Genomic DNA, 21215 nt, shown 5'->3' with positions numbered 1-21215 from the left:
TTTCTCTTTTTAAGTGCACGCTAACGAACGGCCCGTTATTGTAGACGCTTAAGCGAGAGATCCTACCATTTCGCTATAAGCGAGATATAGTCGTTGTGCTCCCCACCACCTTGTATCGGTTGGGCCGTTTATTCTGTATATATATAGTGGCAAAGCAGTATAGAAAATTATCTATCTATTAGTTAAACGCCTTTGACCGAACGGAATCGTGACAAAATGGTACAAGCATAAAGGGACCCAACGTGCTTGGACAAGACCTGGTTCTTTTTAAGATAGGGGCAAAACAAACGGGTGCGCTAAGTAGCGGCTCGAATGTAATTGTCCTAATTTAATAATGATTTAGCATTTAGAATGTAATCCTATATACTTAAAAAGTTCACCCCCACTACTTGATTTATCTCAACATGCAAAGTAGACACGTCAGCATCCAATCACAACTAGCCACGTCACACATCATGAAGTCCCACACAGCCCACCTCCAGAGGTCATTTACTCGGAAAAAAAAATCTGTCTCAATCATTCCCCACGTGGCCACGCCCTGGTCAGACCAGGAGAATCCTGTGATTTTTTCTACTCCGACTCCTCCTCCTCTAGCCGCGAGCCTCCCTCGCCGGTTGTCAGCCACCTCCTTAGAGCATGCTTGGATACGTTTTAGTCCCATGACTAAAAGTAGTGGGACTAAAACTTGCTAGTCTCACCCATGCTTGGATCCAAATACTAAAGAGACTAAAATCTAGTTATTGAGCATTTATTATCCTCCAAACCCTCCAATCCAGAACTAAGGAGAGGAATTAAATGAGGAGAAAGAGAGCTAATACATATTTTAGTAGGTTTCCCATGACTAAAAGATTTTAGCCTCAAGACTAGTCCTAGCCTCTCTTTAGTCAGGGGTGCTTGGAACTTTAGCCTCTAAAAGAGACTATTTTTAGTCAGACTAAAAATAGTCCCTTGTATCCAAGCACCCTCTTATCCGATTCTTCCGCCGCGGACCACGGATGGCCAGATCTGCAGCTTATGGGTTGAACCCCTGCACTGCAATCCCCCTTGCACTGGCTCCACCTTTCTCTTCCTCTTCCACTTCCTCTTTCTCTTCCTTTTCCCCTTCCTCTTCCACCTCCTCTTTTAATTGCCAACCAGTCCAGCCTCCCGGGCCCATCTTCTTGGTTCACCTAAGAAATCTTCCACCTGTTTAAGTCGCCGGCTCCAAGGCTGCCATCCACGCCAAATCGGTGGCCGCTAGCACTGCGCCCAACAGCCACTGCTCGGCTCCTTGCACCTGCCGCTGCTCGACGGATCCGAGGGGGGCGAGAAGGACAGGGCGTGTGGCAGCTGTGAGGGAAAGAGAAGCAGGTTACCATGGGGGCGTGTGGGACAAATCTCTAATGTACCAGGTTAGTCCAGATTACACTCTCGCCGACTCCAATCCTCATCTATTGTCTTGCTGGTTTGCCACTGATCTAGGTATATAAGATGCCATTTCTCATACGTTTGTTGCTTTGTTCATACATGAGTGAATACATCCACTGCTATGGAACCATGTACATAAATTTTTTGCATTCCTCTGAATTCCATTGACTCGAGTGAATGCATGCACCCAAATCTGAACATTATTTTTATTGATTTGCACATACACCTACAAATCTTTATCCTGTTGGATTCATTGAAAACACACAGTTCTTAAGATTCCTGTATATCTCATTTAGACTTGGGGTGGCTACTTCTTATGATTCTCCATGTATCAGTTCCCTCGATGATACATTTTATTTATTATTGTATTACCTTCAGATCTAATGGTTACAACTTTTATTGTCCTGTGTTTCAAGGTTCAACATAAGCATCTGGTGGATTGGTAAAATATGCCTGAGTTTCTTTTTTGACTTTTCAGGATCCTTGCTTGCTGGCATGCACATCAATTATTAGCCAAAATTTAATACTAAAGTGGGTGAAGTTTCTGCACATGGTTGTTAGTCAGCTGTAAATATTGCAGCATTTCAACCAAGTCTATAGAGGCAAGTAATTTGATTGCCAGGTATATCTACACATGGAATTATAAGTTGGGCAGTTTATGTTTATCAACATGTGATCCTCTTTTTTCATAGATGATTGTCTTAACGTGTTCAACACACTGATTAGATTTTCGTCAACTGTTTCAGTATGCTGTTTGTGGCTTTTATGGCTGTCACATTTTGGCCTGACAACAGTTTCCTACATCATTATTGCCTATAGGATTCCTTCGCTTGAATCGTGGTCTCTAGAACTATTCTGCAAGATTTGGTATGTACACTCCCTGTTGGTCTACTACTCAAATCTGAAAATTTTGTATGTCCTTGGTAACAACTTATTCCTCTCACTATTTATATATTTTGAACCCACTGACATCTTTATCACTAATGCCATCCTCCTCTTCTTTTCATCATAGCCAAGAATCAACAACATGCGCACCGGGACATTCACAATATATGCTAATGACCACCAAATTTCACCTTCATCCAGTGTTGTAAATCAATAAAATAAATATATGCTAGGATCTGAATTTTAGTCATTTTGGTAGGGCCTCAAAAGCATTAGAGTTTCTCATACAACGGTTGCATGTCATGGAAGCAATCTTAATGACTCTCAGCCCATGAAGCGGCGTGGTTGCAAAGAATGACAGGACTGAACGGCCGATGGCCATCATACAATCTGGTAGGTCTATGCCCAATCCTGCTTCTTCTATCTTTCTTTCTTGCATAGAAACTAAAACATTTAAATGTTTCCTTTTGAGAATAAATATAGCATGGTATATTATTTCTTTCATTATCATTGGTGCATAACTTTAAATGACTTCCTTGGTAAGAAACTACTTTGATCCCGCAACAACTGCTCTATTGTTGGATAGATTTGGATTATTCGAACGTCTAGGGAATGCATAATGGCTTAAACAAGAAGGTAAGTAATGAATTTGCGCGGGGTAAATATTCTGGATGTTTAAAGACGTGACATTGTCCAATAACATGTTGAACCCAACTATCATCTTGAGGGTTGTACCAAGATCATGTGGTTTTCACTTTCTCTCAGTTTACTTATGTTACTAATGCATGTTTCTTCTTTAGTACGAGTATTAATATTGTCAGCCATCATTCCTTGCCTATTAGGAAAACTGGAGAACATATATATCTTGCAAACAATTTGTTCCAAGTCTGCTGAATACACTACCAAGTGAGTTGAACCAAGGATTCCCCTGCTAAATTTGTGGTTGTACCTCTTTTTCCCTCCTGTACCTATCTACCAATTTTTTTGTTCACTTATCTGACATTTAAAATAGGCCATATAGCCTATAAATAATCATACTGTCAGAGAAAGCTTGGAGCAAGGGAGCTGTCAAGTGCATATTTTTTTGCACGATGTACATAGCTTTTAAGGCTAGCAGAACCTTGAGAAAAAGCTTAAAGCAAGGATGCATGTAGATCTGTCAAGCATGCATGTACATGTAGTGTTTAAGGCTACCAGAACCTTCATATGTCCATTTGTTGTATATAGTTATATCTGATGATATTGTATGAAGATTAGTTGCTCTCTATTGGCCAAATTACGGCTGTAGTTCCACATGTTTGTCAGACATGGAAATCCTATGGGAATTTTTATTGTATAATAATAATAGTTACTAATAATTATTAGTCAGTATTTGGTTTTCATTTGACAGTACTTACCTTTCATTTGACATGCCTCATGCTTCCACGCTTAGAAAAATAATAAGGTACAAGTTAACCTACTAATGGTGTCCTACACAAATGTCCCGCAGCAACGCGCGGGGTATTATCTAGTTGTCCCAACACAGACGACACATGATCCAGGAACCCGGTTTGACGAGACGTGTGGCATTGGTGAAGTGTCGCTTCGAGACAAGAGAAATCCCGCGTATCGGAAGCAAACGCTGGTTCGCGATGGTAATCGGTGCGCGATGGGCCATTTGTATGGATGATAATAATGCACAATGGACCATTCTTGACTGCTACTCCCTCCGTAAACTAATATAAGAGTGTTTAGATCACTATTTTAATGATCCAAACGCTCTTATATTAGTTTACAGAGGGAGTACCTCTGTAAGTTTTTTGACGGTCAAGAAATTCCTGATTATTACATTTTGTGCGGGGGAATTAGCGAGAATGTGCACGGCTACACGGCATTGGTTAACAAAAAAAAAGGGCATCGGTAACGCGGGATGATGCCCCCGGCCCGAATGTGCTCGGATCGTTTCATCCGGCCAATCAATCAGCTACCGCGTAGTATGAGGTCCCGTTTGCTCCACGAAATATCGCGGCGATCTCAGATTTGGTTCCCGGTCTTTTCCCCTGTCCCGCGCTGCCGCGTGAATAACAAATGGCCGAAGAAATATAGGACCTTTTTTCCTTTCGAAAATCATCAGGCAACTCACGGCAGCTCGTGGTTTCCAAAAACGGAACAGCCGCGTGGGCCACTTCGACCGGCGTCGTGCCCTCTCGACTCCTGTGCGTTCGTGCGCGTTGAGCGAAAACGCCTACTACAAATATCCCTCCGCACCGAGCCCGGAGCGGGATCTGCGAACGGACAAGCTCTCTCTCTCCACCTCTCAATCAAGTCCACTCGTTTCAAAAAGAAGTCCACCCGTTTCAAACTTCCCCGGCGGCTCCAGGGCCGAGATCAGGGATGGGAGGGTGCTTCTCCGGCGACGTCCGCGGCGGCATGGAGGCCGTCGGCGGGGGCGCGAGGGGGGCGACGGCGGCGGCGGGGCAGGGCCAGGGCCAGGGCGGGCCCAACGAGGCGGTCGACCACTTCTTCCAGGGCCAGGCGCTGCGCCTCTACACCCCTCTCGAGGTACGCTCCCTCGCTCCCCTCCCCTCCACGGGAAACCCTAGCTAGTGTCCAGTCCAGCCCTGCTCGCTAGCCGCGGAGACTTTCCCAGAATGGTATGCTTCGCTGATTCGTGGTCACCATTCGAGCGCGGGTTTTTGGGGTGGGAAGGAATTTGGGGGCCGTCGCGGATCGCGATCGGCTACGGCGACCGGAATTTGGTGGGCTTTCGCTGTCAAATGAGGTGGATTTCGGGTGCCATTGTTTGTTTATTTTCGTAGATGCGCTTCTCTGTCACAGCGTACAGATGTTTCGATTATTGCCACCAAAGACCAGACCTCTCGGCATTGCAATTGTCGCTTTGGTTTTGGTTTGGATGATTGGATCCCACATTTTTTATCTGCAAGCGCGCCTCGCTTTGCGCCATTTTTTTAATGCGCGCAAATTTAGGGGGCTTTTACTCGAGAGTTTGGGTTTGAGGCGGGTTTTGTGAAATGCCAGCGCTCGGCTCTGATTTTTTTTTTGCATCAACTGCATGCGTGCAATTATATTCGTTACAGTTTTTATTTACAAAATGGCATACGAGTTCTTGGTGACCTGCTTGTGCACAAATAAGATCCTGACGAAAGTGACGAAGTGCTGTTTTTCAGTTTCCGCATGCGGTTCCTCAATTGGTGATCGCATATAATTTGATGGACTGGTCTCTGGAAAACATTTTTTTAATATTGATTAATATTTTTGACGCTGTAGTATTTTCTGGAAGTGGATCAGGAATGATTAAATATACTTTAGGTTGGAGTGGGTGGTGGACACCAATCGTTTGCTTTAAAAATGGAACCATGTTGTGCAGAGAGTCGCACTAACGTTCACACACTGGACGATGAACTTTATGTCCTACATAGTACCAAACAATTTATTTTATTTTATGAAGATTTACTCAATCTATTTCAATTAAAAGAAGTTGTTCAGACAATATAATACCATGTCTTCGAATTCTCAAGGATCTAAGGATGTGCTTGCAGTGAGTTGTGCGCCACCTATGTATCATGATTTGTGACAATGGGTACAAGAAATGTGTGGTCTCTTGTTTCATACTCCCTCCGTTCCAAAATAGATGACTCAACTTTATACTAACTTTAGTGCAAAGTTGGGTCATCTATTTTGGAACGGAGGGAGTATTTTAGAGTTCATCTGTTAGAATGTTTATAATGTTTCCAATGCATGTTCAAGGATACCATATGCTTGGATATGTTCCAGCCAGCGATATAATGTAGAACCAGTTCGGTGTACGTCGGTGCTGCGTGCTAATATGTTCTCAACTAGCCAATAGTAAAAATTCGAAAAATAAAATAAACTAGCGGATAGTGGATGTCAATATGATCTGCCTTGATTGACATGTCGCAATCTTCCTGCATTGCAGCTATCCTTTTCAGCTTCCAAGTTGAGAAATATGGATGCTCTTTCTAAGGTAAAAACTACCATCCAGTTCTTCCATGCATTTCGATCTGTACGTATATTTATATTCCCTTTCCTGTAGTGCATCTTACTGTACCCTAACTTAAAAAGTGAAGTTAAACTCTGTTGGAACTGAAGTAGATGCTGCTCAATGTTGGATATCCTTTGGCTTTTTGCTAAAAAATGTCAAGTTTAAAACAAAGAAAACTATATGTTATTATGTATGAACAGGTGCAGAATTGTGATTCTGTATCCACATGCCATTTGTTTACCCTCTTATTGTACTGTTTTCACCTTTTCTAGGGCCAAAATAAGTGTACATGAACAATATTTGAAGTTTTAAATTGGCATTGATTCTCCTTGTAGTTCTATGATCAAAGTTGTGATACATAAGGAAAACAGAAATAAATTTCTATTTTGGCCCTATAAGTTATATGTAAAGAACAACAATGCAAGCTAATATTCAGTTTTAGCCAACAACAAGAAGGCTTACATTTCGAATAGCTGAAACATGAAACCACCATCCCGGAAAGTGGCATGCTCATTTTCAAGATATACTGCTGTCTTTTTCAGTTTATTTTGATATCTGTTTGTACATCAAAGATCATTGCATTGCCAATCTATTCATATTCAATCATTATGTTTGAGTATGTTTCCCTTGCACCAGCTACACTAGAAACATGCATCCTACTGTCAAAATTTTCATTGTAGTGTACAAAATCTTTTACAACAAAGTGTGTAACAGAAAATTATGGTGCTTAATTCTGTTTAGTTGTTTTTCTTGTGTATGTGTATGTATCCTCCTCAGCTATAACTCTGCTTGGTGCAGAGTGATCCTATGTTGGTGGTTTACACAAAAATGGATGGAAGGCTAGAAGAGATCGGCCGCACTGAAGTGATATTGAATTCACTGGAACCATTGTGGATCACAAAAGCTATGATAAATTACCAATTTGAGATTGTGCAACCGCTCGTGTAAGTTTATAAAACTATATACATACTGATTACTTGTAGAAAGCTCATACTTACTGCTACCTCTTTTTGGGCTCATGATAGGTTCAGGATATATGACGTTGACACAAAGTACCATAACACACCACTGAAGGTATATTCTGTGCCCTTAATTCATGTTTTTGCTTCACCCAAATTCAGTTTGAGTACTTAATATCTGTGTAGCCATGCTTCAAATCAAGACATGCTTTCTTGTTTGTATTTCACTGTTCTTTGTTATTTTCTTATGGCTACATTTAGTGTGTCAATTTTCTATAACCTTTCCTGCTAATATAAAATAATAATTTTTTAAAAGAGGTTTGTGGTCAGTACAAGACAAGGCAGTCATGCAGGAGAAAAGGGACAATATGTTAAAACATAGTGAAGGTGCCAAGTAAAGTGGTGAAGAACTTCAGTACAATGTTTTCTACCAAAAAGTACTACAGGATGATGCATGTTTGCTCATCAAAGAGTTAACCCTCCTAAACTAATGGACGCAGTAACTGTGTTAGATATACAGTAGCCAGATTACATGTTTAGGGCCTCATTCTTTTTTCCTCACACATGTAGCATGCTAGCTGTTGTTTTTTTGCTCATTTTTTTCGCCCCTGCATAATGTAACATCGGGTCAAAAGATGGAAGGTATGAAAATTTACATAAATATTGTGCACATACAGTCAATGAGTGCTCAAAACAAGCGGCAGAATTTTCACAGTTGTCAATATTTGGTCAAAATAATCTGGGTGATGAGGTGATGGTAGAGTTGTCTTAACAGTTTCATTGCACAGAAAAATAATTATAAGTTTGCTGTGGGCTATCTTTTACCTTCAGTGACTCACACAAGGCAGCAACATTATAGCCTGCTTAGAATTTGTAGTCTATTACTTCTATATGCAACTATAGAAGCCTGAGTCATTTGTATTATGCAGATGTTGAACTTGGCTCAGCAAGATTTTCTAGGGGAAGCATTCTGCAATTTATCTGAGGTTGTGCAAAATCAGTTAGATGATACAGTACAATGCATAATCCAGCTGCAGTATATAATTTCTCTAAATAAATGCAAATGAAGAAGAGAGACACACAAATGCACTCTCCTGATATTTATTTTGCACCCCTTTGCTCTTTTCACAGATAGTCACAAAGTTCAACCATAGCCTGACTTTGAACCTCCGAAATGGTTCTGGACATGCCCTTCAGGGCACAGTGACAGTACATGCCGAAGAAACTGCTTCATCAAGGATGGCAGTTGATATGCAATTCCACTGCCTGAACTTGGATAACAAAGACACGTTCTCCAAAAGTGTATGGATAACTTCCTTGGTAGTTATAAGGTGGCAAATTAATTGCAGTTCTAAATAAATGGTTTTTATTGTGCAGGATCCTTTCTTGAGAGTATCAAGACTGTCAGAAAGTGCTGTTGCCATTCCTATATGTAAAACAGAGGTGATCAAGAACAATTTAAACCCTGTTTGGAGGCCTATAACACTGACATCACAGCAGTACAGTAGCAAGGCAAGTAACATTTTTCTAGTATATGAATTTTTCTGTCGGACTTGTTTAACACATGTGTAATTCAAGGTTAATCTAATTTTTTTCTTCTAATATGTGACTTTATTTCAGGATGACCCACTGCTAGTTGAGTGTTTTGATTTTGATGCCAGCGGCAACCATGAACTTATTGGGTAGGTTGGGTGAGGAAGTATTCTGGCATCTTTTGTCATTGATCCCGATATTAATTGTTTTTTTATTTTTCTGACAAATAGGGCTCTCCAGACAACTATCGCTCAGCTTGAAAATCTATATAACTCAAAGGCTGGAGCAAATTTTTACAGCCATAAGGGACAAAAGAAGGTTAGGTTTCAACTATTTGACACAATAATTAACAAAAAATTACTCCATCTAACCTCTCGACGTAACCAATCTGTGTTCAGTTGAAAGGACAGCTGTTCTTGGATAAGTTCCAGGAAAAAGTTCAACATACTTTCTTGGACTATATTTCCAGCGGGTTTGAGCTCAATTTTATGGTGGCTGTAGATTTTACTGGTTAGTTTTAATTGTGAGCTTCAATGATTTATCTGTAGCTCTGTCAATCATCTGTGGCTTATGTGTGGTTATTATTCCATGTGTTTCCAGCATCAAATGGTGACCCCCGTGTACCACAATCTTTGCACTACATTGACCCCTCTGGCAGACCAAACTCATACCAGCAGGTTGGGAATTTTCTGACGTTGCTAGGATATTCTTTAAACTGAAAGCCTTCTTATTGAACCATTTGATGTACCAGGCAATTCTAGGGGTAAGCGAAGTTCTACAGTTTTATGACAATGATAGACGATTCCCTGCATGGGGTTTTGGTGCAAAGATACCACGAGGATCTGTATCCCACTGTTTCAACTTGAATGCAAGCACCAATGACTGTGAGGTGAGATTAATGCCTGATGAGCTACTGCCAATTTTATTTAATTAGTTTTTGACAATGGATGATATCAAAAAGAAACATTCCCCTATAAACCAACTCTCGGACATTTGTGTATCATAAGACTAAACTTTTTGAGCTATGGGCTTTGTTTGTTTCCTTGTCTTGCTTTTGCAGTAGTATTAACTGAACAACTAATGCTTCACACATGAGAATGTAGTGCTGCAAACCAAATTCTGTTCAGCTGCATCTCCTGCTTTTGGCTTCCTTACAAATGTTAGTGTGCAGATATTAATGACTAAGAAATTAGATTCCTGTTGGACTCATGAATCTCATTAGTTACAAAATAGTGATATGGCTTTATCATACTTCCCTGTCTCATCCTCTTTAATTACTTATATTTAGTAGATGTCACCTATTGGCACGGCAAATATAGTGCTACAAATGATGTGTGGTATTGTTCCTGAAATGTTGCTGAATGTTAGCAAAAAATAAAAGCAGCCTATAGAATACTTGATTGTATTATATTGCTTAGATCAGTTTTTCAGATCTTTTATATTTACCGGCTGATGGCACCTAGATTTCTTAGACCGCAGTTGATGTTTAGAGATTTTTCTGTTCCTATCACAGGTAGTTGGAGTTGAAGGCATCATGTCAGCATACTCTTCTACTCTTTACAGCGTTTCTCTCGCGGGGCCAACCTTGTTTGGGCCAGTGATCAGCAAAGCTGCAGAAATTGCCAGCCATTCTGTGCAATATGGAAACAACAAATATTTTGTCCTGCTCATTATCACGGTATGTAACCATATATATCCAACAGGAATCTGTCATGTGACCTCTGTTCAAAAATTTTACCTGAGCATTGTATGCAGGATGGAGTTATCACTGACCAGCAAGAAACAAAAGATTCTATTGTAAGGGCATCAGATTTGCCGTTGTCGATTCTCATCGTGGGAGTAGGGAATGCTGATTTCACTCAAATGAGGGTAAATCATTTACTGAATATGTGATAAATATTTCATCCCCTGAACATTTTTCTTGCCATCTCGGTCTTGAATGAGCTGCATGCTGTCATGCCTTGGCATCTGGCTATTTCTTAGTAGCTTTAGTTTTGGCCCGGCAGTTTGTCGCTGCACTTGTTAATTGCATCTGTAGTGCCATGCGTCCAACGAAGCCGCAGGCATGCACTTGCACCTACCAGAAAGTTTGCTCTAGTTATCACATGCAGTTTGCCTGATAAACAAAGGCCGCCGGGACCGGAACATGCTGCTCTGTGATCTTTATTTTTGTCACCGCAACACGAAGTAGCAGTAACATCTTATCTGGCAATTTTCTTTGGCTTTGTCAGATCCTGGATGCGGACTTCGGTAAGCGGCTTGAAAGCTCAACAGGCAGGGTTGCAACGCGTGACATAGTCCAGTTCGTCCCCATGAGGGAAGTCCAAGGTCAGCATCGGTTTCGCATTCTGTCACCATCAACTTACTCCAGCTCTTTGCACATAGTACCACCGCTGAAAACAAGAGTGACCGATCGACGACGATTTTTATCAGCAGGTGGGCAGGTCACCGTTGTCCAGAGCCTGCTGGAGGAGCTGCCTGGGCAGTTCCTGGAGTACATGCGCACCCGGGACATCAAGCCGCGACCGCCCCAGCATGCCTCGGCGCCGCCAGCCTACCCCCCTCCTCCCCAGCTGTGAAGGAACCCCGCCGGGCCCGCCACCCCACACAAGCTGGTCTGCGCGTATGTACCAGCTGGCAATTGTATAGATTCTGCCGTCTATCTGTCTGACTAACACCCGTCGCCTCTGCTCTCCACATCCTACGTTAGGTACTGAACCCCGTAGATAACTTTTCCGCCCAGGTTTAGAACGTCGCTGCAAACACTACGTATGAAAATTGAAAAATGAGATAGCTCCTAGTGATTTTTCTCGCTGAACTGCTGCTATGTTGGCCACTTTGTCACCGACAAGGAGTTATCTCCTAGGCGACCCATCTTGTTATTGTGTACATTTGCTTAAGGTTTTGCTTATCGTTGTTATCATCTATGGTATGCAATTCATGGGTCGGCAATCAATGGTCGCCTGTTGGCTGTTGCTGTAGAAGATGAATGAAAAAAATTCCAGGAGGCTTAGTATCACATTTGTTAAGCAGAGACATGTATAATGTATCCAAGACTCGTTTCTTTTGTCTGATGATATTCTATCTTTTCCTTGGTGGAACAAGAAATCATTTTATTCAATGAAATTCCTCTTGGTCTCAGGGAGAGATATAAGGCCGGTTTTACTTTTTCTCCTAAAATACCATTTGTCCATGAAATCTTGCATGCTCGTAGCACGCTCGATCAATTCTGGAGTCAATAATCCTTTCTTAAGGTTAGTACTGTCATCTATGTCATGCAATTTTTTCAATGGGTTGGCATTGGGTATCCAGTAGTCGCATGTGGCTGGAGACAATGAAGGAGTGAAATTTGTCTGACTGCGAATAAATTTGTCGACTTAACTCAACATTTTAAAAACCTCTCTCCTTTCCTTAGCGATGAAACACAAACCAATTTTATGCAACAAAGCTCTTGGTTTCTGGTAGGGCCGGGCGGAGATGATAACGCGGGAAATGAGCCGTGCCGTCGTATCCTAACGTGGGCGGAGGTCCAACGATCTCGCTATTTCTCTAAGACAACAAAAGAGCACACAACTGCGATAAAAGTGATTGCTTCCGAGAAAGAAAAAAAACAGAGTGGGCTAATTAATCATAGTATAATTAATTAAGCGGGTGCTGCAGAACGGAATGTGGCAGCATCAAATCGGTGGTGGTGGTGGTTATGAGTTGACCGTGCCTGCTATGGCTAGCACTAGTTGCTGGCCAACCGGCATGGCATGGCATGCGGCATGTGGCCGCACTGGACGCCAGCCTAGCGCTGGCGGGCACATGCTGGTACTCCGCAGTCCGGAACAATTACCGGTGAGCCCGCGAGGCGCCAGCCGATCCATGCCCGCCCGCCGCCCTGTCTTTGTCCCGCCGCGCCCGCCGCGCCCGCCGGAGTAGTATATCTCTCTCTCTCCCCCTCCCCCTTCCTTCGTTTGGCCCTTTCCCGACAACTGGAATGCGCTGGCCTCCTCCGTGCGATTAGTGCCTTCTCTCTCTCTCTCTCTCTCTCTCTCTCCCGCCCGCGCCAAGTTAAGCTCGATTATTATCGCAGAGGGTTGAAAGAATTCCAGTTTCAGTGTGCAGTATTGTACTCGGACTTTCTTTCTGCCATGGAAATGCCTGCTTTTATATACTACTGCCTATGCATTGAACTGCAAAAAAACGTCTTATATTTTGGTACAGAGGGGTACATGCTGTTAGTCGAATTCACGCTTTCGCAGGCACGAGAACGAAAGCTTGGATCGAAGCGAGAGTGACGTGCTGGAACATCCTCTATGCCAGCGGCGAAACAGATTTAACAAACTGTAGCTCTTCTTCTTCCTCTTCTATGACAGTAATGCCCAGGAACATTTCAGGCAACTCCGCACCCTGCTAGACATCACTGTCTTTTCCTTTTCTCAACACATGCCAAAGCGACCCACAAAATGATCATTCTGATTGACAGGCACAGCATCACCATGCATATGTCGCTTTTCTCTTTCTTTTCTCGGTTGATTGATGAAAGAGAAGGTTCCCCTCTCTCACTTTTCTTTTCCTTTTGCAATTTTACTATGCTTCCGAGAAGATCTTCTTCCTTTCTTGTACTAGTATTATTATTATCATCAGAACAAATATGGATATTAGTATTTCTGTAGAATAGTCATCTGCTAATAACGTAGGAGTATCTTCAATTTGCACCACACATTGACCTTTCACCGGGCAACTGACCCAGCACCTGCGGGGAGTGCTCGGCAAGATTGGTGCGCCTAGCGATTTGTTCTTTTCCCCTGAATACACCCGACACTATTTCATGTGCAGCTGCCATTTTTATCAGATGCATCACGAATTCCCTTTCTCGAAAAAAAGATGGATTAAGAAGAAAAGAGAGGGTGACATGCCAGCTCCCCCGTAGGAGGACTGAGAGGGATAGTTCCAATTGGCGCGCTTCTGCCTTTCAGTAGCCTGCCTGTCCTTGTCCATGCCTCCATTCTCATTGCATTGCATGGTTGGTGAATTACTTTCACTGCCACTTCAAGCAAGCAAAAAACATGGGGACGATCGTTAAAGGAAAAGATCCAAAGCCCCCCAAAATGCATGTACGAGCACGTACCCCCTCCGTCCACAAATATAAAATATTTCAACCTTCTTTTGATTCGGGCATATAAAAACATATTTTAATGTATTTGTTCACTCATTTTAATTCATATGTAGTTCATATTAAAATATCCAAAATATCATATATTTCTGAATGGAGGGAGTAACATTTTAACAACTAGCTGGGAGTGGAGTGGTTGTCACTACAATTTGTTAGTCATTTACCTTCCATTCTTTCGCAAAATTTGTCAAAAATTATGTTGACATAATATTGATGCAAACTTGTCAAAATTTGTGATGTGTAAATATTTATGTTGATATAAAGGTAAAAAGATTTTTTTTCAAAATTTGTCAAAAAGTCTTTTTTTTCTGTCGGGATTTTGACAAGTTTGCAAGTATGGTGATGTATAAAATTTGTCAAAAAATGTGATGTATAAATATTGTTGTACGTGGCAATCCACACTCTTTTTTCTATCGGGATTTTGACAAGTTTGCAAGTATCACATCGATTGAGCTTGAAAGTTTTTCTCGAATTTTCTGTAAATGCGAAAGAACGCCGGAATTTTACACGAGCTGACTTTGCTTGAACTTACCGAGTGGTTGCCGCTCAGTCGGCACACATAAATCCTCTTGACTTTGCTTAAATTTTAAACTAGTAGCATAACAAACACCATTTTTTAAATTAAAAACAGCTTAATTAGATGCACATTAACCGTCTCTCATAGACAAGGAAAACACCATCATTAAAATTTCAAAAAGAAAAACGAGAGCATGCAAGCAAAACCGTTGGGACAAAAGAAGGGGGGAAGATGAGGGGGGAAAAAGAGGGAGGGGGGGAGGGAGGTGGGAATCACACCACCTTGTCTTCCCTGTCCCTCACTGCCAGTCTGCCACCATACCATATCCATTGCTCCCTCCCCCCTCTCTCCTGTCCTAATTCACTACGCCGCTATTTATTTTACTATTAATTGCCCCGACTCCGTCCCCGTCCGCGTCCCCGCCTCCTACGCCGTCGCCACCCCAAATTCCCACGCAAACCCTAAGCCAGCCAGCCAGCTAGCTCGGCAGCCCAGCCCAGCCCAGCCCAGCCCAATGGCGGAGGACGCCGGCGACAGGGACCAGCAGCAGCAGCAGCCCGCCGCGGCCGTGGGGCCCGGAGCAGGGCACGCCTGCGGGGAGGACGGCGGCGGCAGGGACGAGAGCTCCGTCAAGCTCTTCGTCGGCCAGGTGCCCAAGCTCATGACGGAGGCCGAGCTGGCCGCCATGTTCCGCGACGTCGCCGTCGTCGACGAGGTCACCGTCATCCGCGACAAGGCCACCAAGGCGTCCCGAGGTCCGGATCCGTACGCCCCCGCCCCGCCGGATTTCCCCCCCTTGCAATGCCGTTCCCTGCGTGCTTTGCCGCTCTGTTTGTTTCCCTGGGTCGGGATCTGGGCGCGGTTACCGTTTGCTTGCGGCTTTTCCTGCTCCTCCCGCCCGCGGCGGTTCCGCTGTGCTCTCTGTCTGTGCTCTGCTGGTGGCTGGCAATGCCGCCCGGCCATTTGAGCTGCCTGATTTCTGCTTCTTCCGGCTGAAAGTTCTCGCGCTCTGCTGGGAATTGGGCTTCTTCCGTGCCGATTTAGGCGCAATTCTCGCTGCCCGTGGGGAATTTTGTGCAAGGGGAGGGCTGAATTGCTAGCTTCTGCTATGGTGTGAACTCCCTGCGGAGAAAAGTCAAAACGTTTGCCCAAGTCTGCTTTATCCCGCGTTTTTCATTTGGATGTTCTCAACTTCTCATCTCTTGTGTAGGAGCTCCGAGCTGCATCAGATTCTCTGCTCCTCGGCCGCTCGAGCTCGGATTTTGTGCTGAATCAGTGGGGTTTTACCCATGCCAGTAAAAAATGTTGGAATTTAGTGTTGCTCGCAAGCGTTGGGTCTGAACTCCGAATTTCATTTTTTCTGGTGTCGGATTGGTAAATTTTCTTCTCTGGAGAACTTTGTTGCTTCTCGGGTGCGTGCGTGCGTGCGTGTGTGTTTTTCGATCATGGGATGTGGAATTAAACGTTTGGTCATGGCTAAATTTTTAGATGGACTTGAGCTCGAATTTAAGCTGGCAGATTGGACCACAGATATAAGCTGTCCTTGTTAGTACATAAATTCATTTCAACCAATAGCTGGACGAAGGTGTGTCTTCTCTGTACGTGCGATAGGCTGGAATTTAGGACCAGTGGAATTGTAATGTGTTTGTTGCCGTTTCGGTGGATTTCAGAATTCCGTTGGTCCCATCAAGGAATTTACCTTCGCGTGGTATTTCGAGGTTTTGCTCTGGATTTTTTTTGGGCTATTTTACCTTACATTTCCCTACTACGAGATCATGATTCAAGATTATGAAATCTGATGGTAACTATTTAGAACTTGTCCTAGGAGAGTACTTCCCTATACCATGGGGAATCAGTGCTTCTTCGATTTGATTGGTTTGAATTATATCTGTTCTTGTTAGTAGGGATTGATTGTTTTGCATTTGTTCTCCCAGGAGTAGTTACATGTGAACGTCATAAGATGTTTTGCTGCATATGCAAATTCACAATCCTGTTTGCGACAAACTTCGGTATTACACTGGTGTTTTCATATGAGAGTCTTTTGTTGGTATTGGTGTCCCAGTAGGTTTTTAGTTGTATTTTGTGTTCTGTTTTTGCTCGACTGTAGTCTCTCCTCATGATGTTTTAGTTTGATCTTGATATACAGTATGTTGTACATTGCAGGCTGCTGCTTCCTGATCTGCCCATCAAGGGAGGAGGCTGACAAGGCAGTGAATGCATTTCACAACAAACGCACGCTTCCTGGGGTATGCAGACACAACCCTTCTTGTTTCACATGTATCTGCCTGGGTAACTCGGGTATAATTTAACCAACTGATGCATCTAAAGGGTTCTTTCTGGATCTGTTGTTGTTGGGAGCTCTTGAATGTTGGGTATTCTTGGCAGTGGATGAACCAGGAATGCAGTACATGTCTATGCTGGTCTAGTTAGGGTTAAGTCTTAAGTGAATACTTAGTGGGAGATTCCCAGGAAGTTGGTTCATTATTGGTGATCTGTAAAGTTTTTTTCTGACTGACCATTGTCGCTATATTTGCATTTAAGATAACCATTTTGAGTTTGCCTATTTGGCCCAAATGATCCTGCGTATAGACTATGATGTAGAAGAATGATTTGTCTGACTTGCATTCAAGATTTTGGTTAACTGATGAATACTGTCAACAAAATCGTCCATGCCCACACTTGACCAACTGATGGATTGTTAGTACAGTTAATCTAACTTATTAATTTGGCACTTTCTTTTAGTTTGTTCTTAGAAAAAAGTTGCTCCAGGTGTGTCCTTAATCTGGTCAAGGCAAACTGTGTTAATGTCTATGTGGAATGCATGTCATCATCCATTATGCTAGCCGTAGACACAGTACAGTAGTGCAGACAAAAGTGTTTCAAATATTTTATGAATCACTTCAGTTATTATTACTGCTCCAAATTGCTCTGTTGGCACCCCTAGAATATGAAGGATGTTACATTGTTGTACATGACTGGTATCAAGTGGATTTCTGTCAGACTTATCTTTTCTTGTAGAATTGATGTAGCTGATCAGATCTAAAACCTTGTAGCCAGGAATCTTTGATATGTCGATTTTGGATAAATTCAGAAAGCAGGTGCCTAAGCTTAGCTAAGAGTGATGCACCAGCGGTCCCAATTATGATATTTTAGACCATGTTGGCTGGTAGATATGGAAAGGGCAGTCCAATGGCTTAGTAGTAGTTCTTTTGGTGATCACAGGTTTTCTTTTGGCCAGCACGAAAAGCGAAATGACCAAAGGGATTGGGGCTGTTTTGGCACCAAGCCTTTTTGAGGTTATATGAACGTGAATAAAATGTCTATATCTACTTCAGAAAGATGTGACACATCCTTATCATGATCAATGAGCATAACCAACATCTTCTTTGCATATTCACCGAACATCAATACAATTTTGCAAGGGCTGCTGTTACTTCTCTCTGAATGTCATTAACATTTTTTCCCATTTTGTCTGTGTTTGGAACCAGGCCCCAAGTCCATTGCAAGTAAAATATGCCGATGGAGAGTTGGAAAGGCTGGGTATGAGGCTCTCTAAAATTATTTCATTCACAAGCAAACTTGTGTATCAATTATTGATCGAAGTTTGTTTTGTTTCTCATTGTGCTGACATGTCTTCACCGATACTTCCAGAGCACAAACTTTTCATCGGAATGCTCCCCAAAAATGTAACAGATGCTGAAATGACTGATTTATTTTCACAATATGGAAATATCAAAGATTTGCAGATTTTGAGAGGTTCACAACAGACGAGCAAAGGTAAAAATTTCTTGTGGGACCAGTTGATTTTCTTATGACTTCAAATGAACATTACTTTTCTTCTACACTTGCTTGCACATTTAGCTGCTTACCAACTGTGGGTGTTGCAGCCGGCTGTGCCTTTCTGAAGTATGAAACAAAAGACCAGGCTGTGGCAGCTATCGAAGCTTTAAATGGGAAGCACAAAATAGAGGTTTGTGAAAACATGAGGACTCAAAGCAATTGCAGTTCTCTTTAGCCAAATTCAAAATCACTTGCAGTGCATAAAGAAAGTGAGGGAAGACGAAGGTTTTAATACATGCAGCAAAATTTTAGTATATCCAGATCAAATAACCATTGTTGAGTGCAGAAATTGCTTCGCCCACATGTGTGGTGGATTCTGCTGACCTATTTGATCTGAACATTCTTGATCTCTCATACAAGTAATGGCACCAGGCTTACAAAAACAGGAATTATCCAGTTTGTTTGCTACATTTTGAGTTAAAAAAACAAAATATAATGGTTGGAAATTGGAATCTTGGACAATATTATGCACATTTGTATTAGTTATTTCCCTTTCTTCTGCAACTTCATGATTGGTAAATATACCCTGACATGCCTTGATCTTTTTTCTCAGGGTTCAAGTGTACCTTTGGTTGTAAAATGGGCTGACACAGAAAAAGAAAGGCAGGTTCGAAAAGCACAAAAGGCTCAATTTCCGCCGTCTAATATGTCAAATGCAAATGCCATGCAACAGAGTTCATTATTTGGTGCCTTACAGATGGGATATGTGCCTCCATATAACGGATTTGGCTACCAGGTGAATTTATGATACTGAAACCTTGAGCTTATTGTGCCCATACAATAAAAGGCTATTCCTATAATCTTGAGCTTATTCTTAGAATAGATTTTCAGTTTGCTGAAAGAAATGACTGTTCAAGAGCATGTTTTGAGGAAAGTGGAAATGTTTGTTTCCACCTTTCGCTATTCATGTTGTTCTATGTCTATAACCTTTGTATAGTTGTTGCACATGTACTGTTGCAACCAACCAAACAGAAAAGGCATTGTTTTGAACTGCTGCGATTTCCTATCTTTCTTAAAAAAATAGAATAGGAGGTTGAAACCCCCGGCCTCTGCATCATTGTGATGCACATAGCCATCTTTATTGAAGTTGATGTAAGGCAACAAAGCCAAAACATCAACAGACAGAGTACCAAACATGGAAAACTACATCAGAACCATTACAAGATATAATTTTAACACCAATGACCTATCTTTCTTAATGTGCTAGTAGTGTTAAGCAAGGTCCAAAATGGCTTGAATCAATGGCATGTTAATGCTCTATGACCTTTGATTAGTGCCCACCACACTAGCCCTGAATATGATACGCCTTGTGTTGTGGTATATAACTCTCAGTTATTGATATGTGCAGCCACAAGGAACCTATGGGCTTATGCAGTACCCTTTATCTCCAATGCAAAATCAAGCAGGCTTCCAGAATATGGTTCAGCCTGTCAATCAAGGAAGCTCAATACGGGGCGTTAATTCTGAACTATCCCCTAATTCAGTTGCAAGGTCATTCAATTCAATGCAGTTGGGCAGCCCTTATCCAGCTGGGCCTGGTATGCAGTATCCTGGGTCATATCCTGGTGGTGGCATCAATAGTCGTCCTTACATGAATTCTCTTAATTCAGTTAAAGTTCCGAATGCAAATGCTACATCTCCCACATCTTCAAGTACCAGCAGCAACACTGGTCCTCAGCTAGAGGGTTTGTCTCCTTTAATATAGTCATTCCATTTTTTATTTCTTCTCAGGTATGTTTTACAGATGATGTGTTTCATGTGCACAGGTCCTCCTGGAGCTAACTTGTTTATCTATCACATCCCGCAAGAATTCGGCGACCAAGATCTAGCAAATGCATTTCAGAGTTTTGGTAGAGTATTGAGTGCCAAAGTGTTTGTAGACAAAACGACCGGTGCTAGTAAATGCTTTGGTAACTAATTCTTCCTTCTAGCTGGATTTCTTAGGACTGGCATCATACCATCATGATTTTTGTTAATTCGTTCCTGGCTGGATGCAGGTTTTGTAAGCTACGATTCTCCTGCTCCTGCGCAGGCAGCCATAAGTATGATGAATGGGTTCCAATTAGGTGGTAAAAAGCTGAAAGTACAACTCAAGAGAGACAACAGCAAGCACAATAAACTTTATTGACAGCGCCCAGTCGATACCCCCCAACACGATCAGGAAAAACCGGTACATATGTGTCGCACAATTGATCGTTCGTCCCATTGTTTCTTCTGGCCACCACCATGTGTCGTCTTCGGTGGGGGCTTGTGTATCTTGGCTCAATTCAATTCAACATTCTTGAAAACTGCTAAAGTGTGTATTTTGTCGCAGCATAGTTGTAGCATCTGTACCATCAGATTCAGACCCATTGTACATCAGACATTGATTCATTCAATTGCTCCCTTTTTTCTACTGAATTCCGCTTGTTTTCCTAAAGGTTTGACGTGCCCTAGTGTCTTGATGAATTTTGTGTGTGAATAGCCCTTTTCGTATACTGTATGGGATGGAGTGGCTTCTTGAAGTCTCATGGGCCTGCCTTTAGGATGAGCTGAGCGTAGCTATTACTACATCAACAACATATTACTACTAGGTTAAATTAGCTCGATTGTGAGGAGTAGATCGTAACATGTTACTACTAGGCTAAATTAGCTCGATTGCAAGGAGTAGGGTGTTTTGGAGGACGGGCTCCATGGAGCCTGTTATTTTAATTCAAAATTTTAACTTTCAGTTTCAAAATTTCTGAAAAGAAACATACACGTTTACGAGGGTGTAATGTACATATGTGTGTAAAATTTGATGATGAAATACCTTGAATTGTGAGCTGAAAAAAAATCGTGGACTTCATGTGCTAAGAAGGCACAAAGTTTTTCCTTTTCTGTAGCTCTCATTTTAATGTATTTCAACATGAAATTTTATACATGTGTACA

The 21215-nt window shown here is 42.2% G+C and overlaps 2 protein-coding genes across 3 annotated transcripts; both read left to right on the top strand.

Moving 5' to 3' along the window:
- Positions 1-4522: 4522 nt before the first annotated feature.
- Positions 4523-11898, top strand: LOC119277229 (protein BONZAI 3-like). Of its 2 annotated transcripts, none has more exons than XM_037558489.1 (16): positions 4523-4833; positions 6230-6277; positions 7094-7239; positions 7321-7369; positions 8184-8240; positions 8386-8556; positions 8632-8766; positions 8875-8936; positions 9018-9105; positions 9186-9297; positions 9388-9464; positions 9539-9676; positions 10301-10465; positions 10543-10656; positions 11019-11115; positions 11224-11898. In XM_037558489.1, the coding sequence occupies exons 1-16, from the start codon at positions 4666-4668 to the stop codon at positions 11364-11366; spliced, it is 1770 nt and encodes a 589-aa protein (XP_037414386.1). In that variant the 5' UTR covers positions 4523-4665; the 3' UTR covers positions 11367-11898. The 2 variants fall into 2 exon arrangements, with proteins under 2 accessions (XP_037414386.1, XP_037414382.1); XM_037558485.1 differs by having other exon boundaries at positions 4525-4833; positions 11221-11898.
- Positions 11899-14807: 2909 nt separating this feature from the next.
- LOC119277218 (RNA-binding protein BRN1-like) lies at positions 14808-20709 on the top strand. Its single transcript, XM_037558473.1, has 9 exons — positions 14808-15220; positions 16629-16711; positions 17954-18005; positions 18117-18242; positions 18353-18435; positions 18859-19041; positions 19654-19990; positions 20072-20215; positions 20303-20709. The coding sequence occupies exons 1-9, from the start codon at positions 14980-14982 to the stop codon at positions 20431-20433; spliced, it is 1380 nt and encodes a 459-aa protein (XP_037414370.1). The 5' UTR covers positions 14808-14979; the 3' UTR covers positions 20434-20709.
- The last annotated feature ends 506 nt before the right edge of the window (positions 20710-21215 follow it).

This window comes from Triticum dicoccoides, chromosome 1A (genome assembly GCF_002162155.2).
Source record: "Triticum dicoccoides isolate Atlit2015 ecotype Zavitan chromosome 1A, WEW_v2.0, whole genome shotgun sequence".
NCBI classification, from domain to species: Eukaryota; Viridiplantae; Streptophyta; class Magnoliopsida; order Poales; family Poaceae; genus Triticum; species Triticum dicoccoides.
Note: the sequence above shows the minus strand (reverse complement) of the source record. Positions and strands in the feature narration are given on the sequence as shown.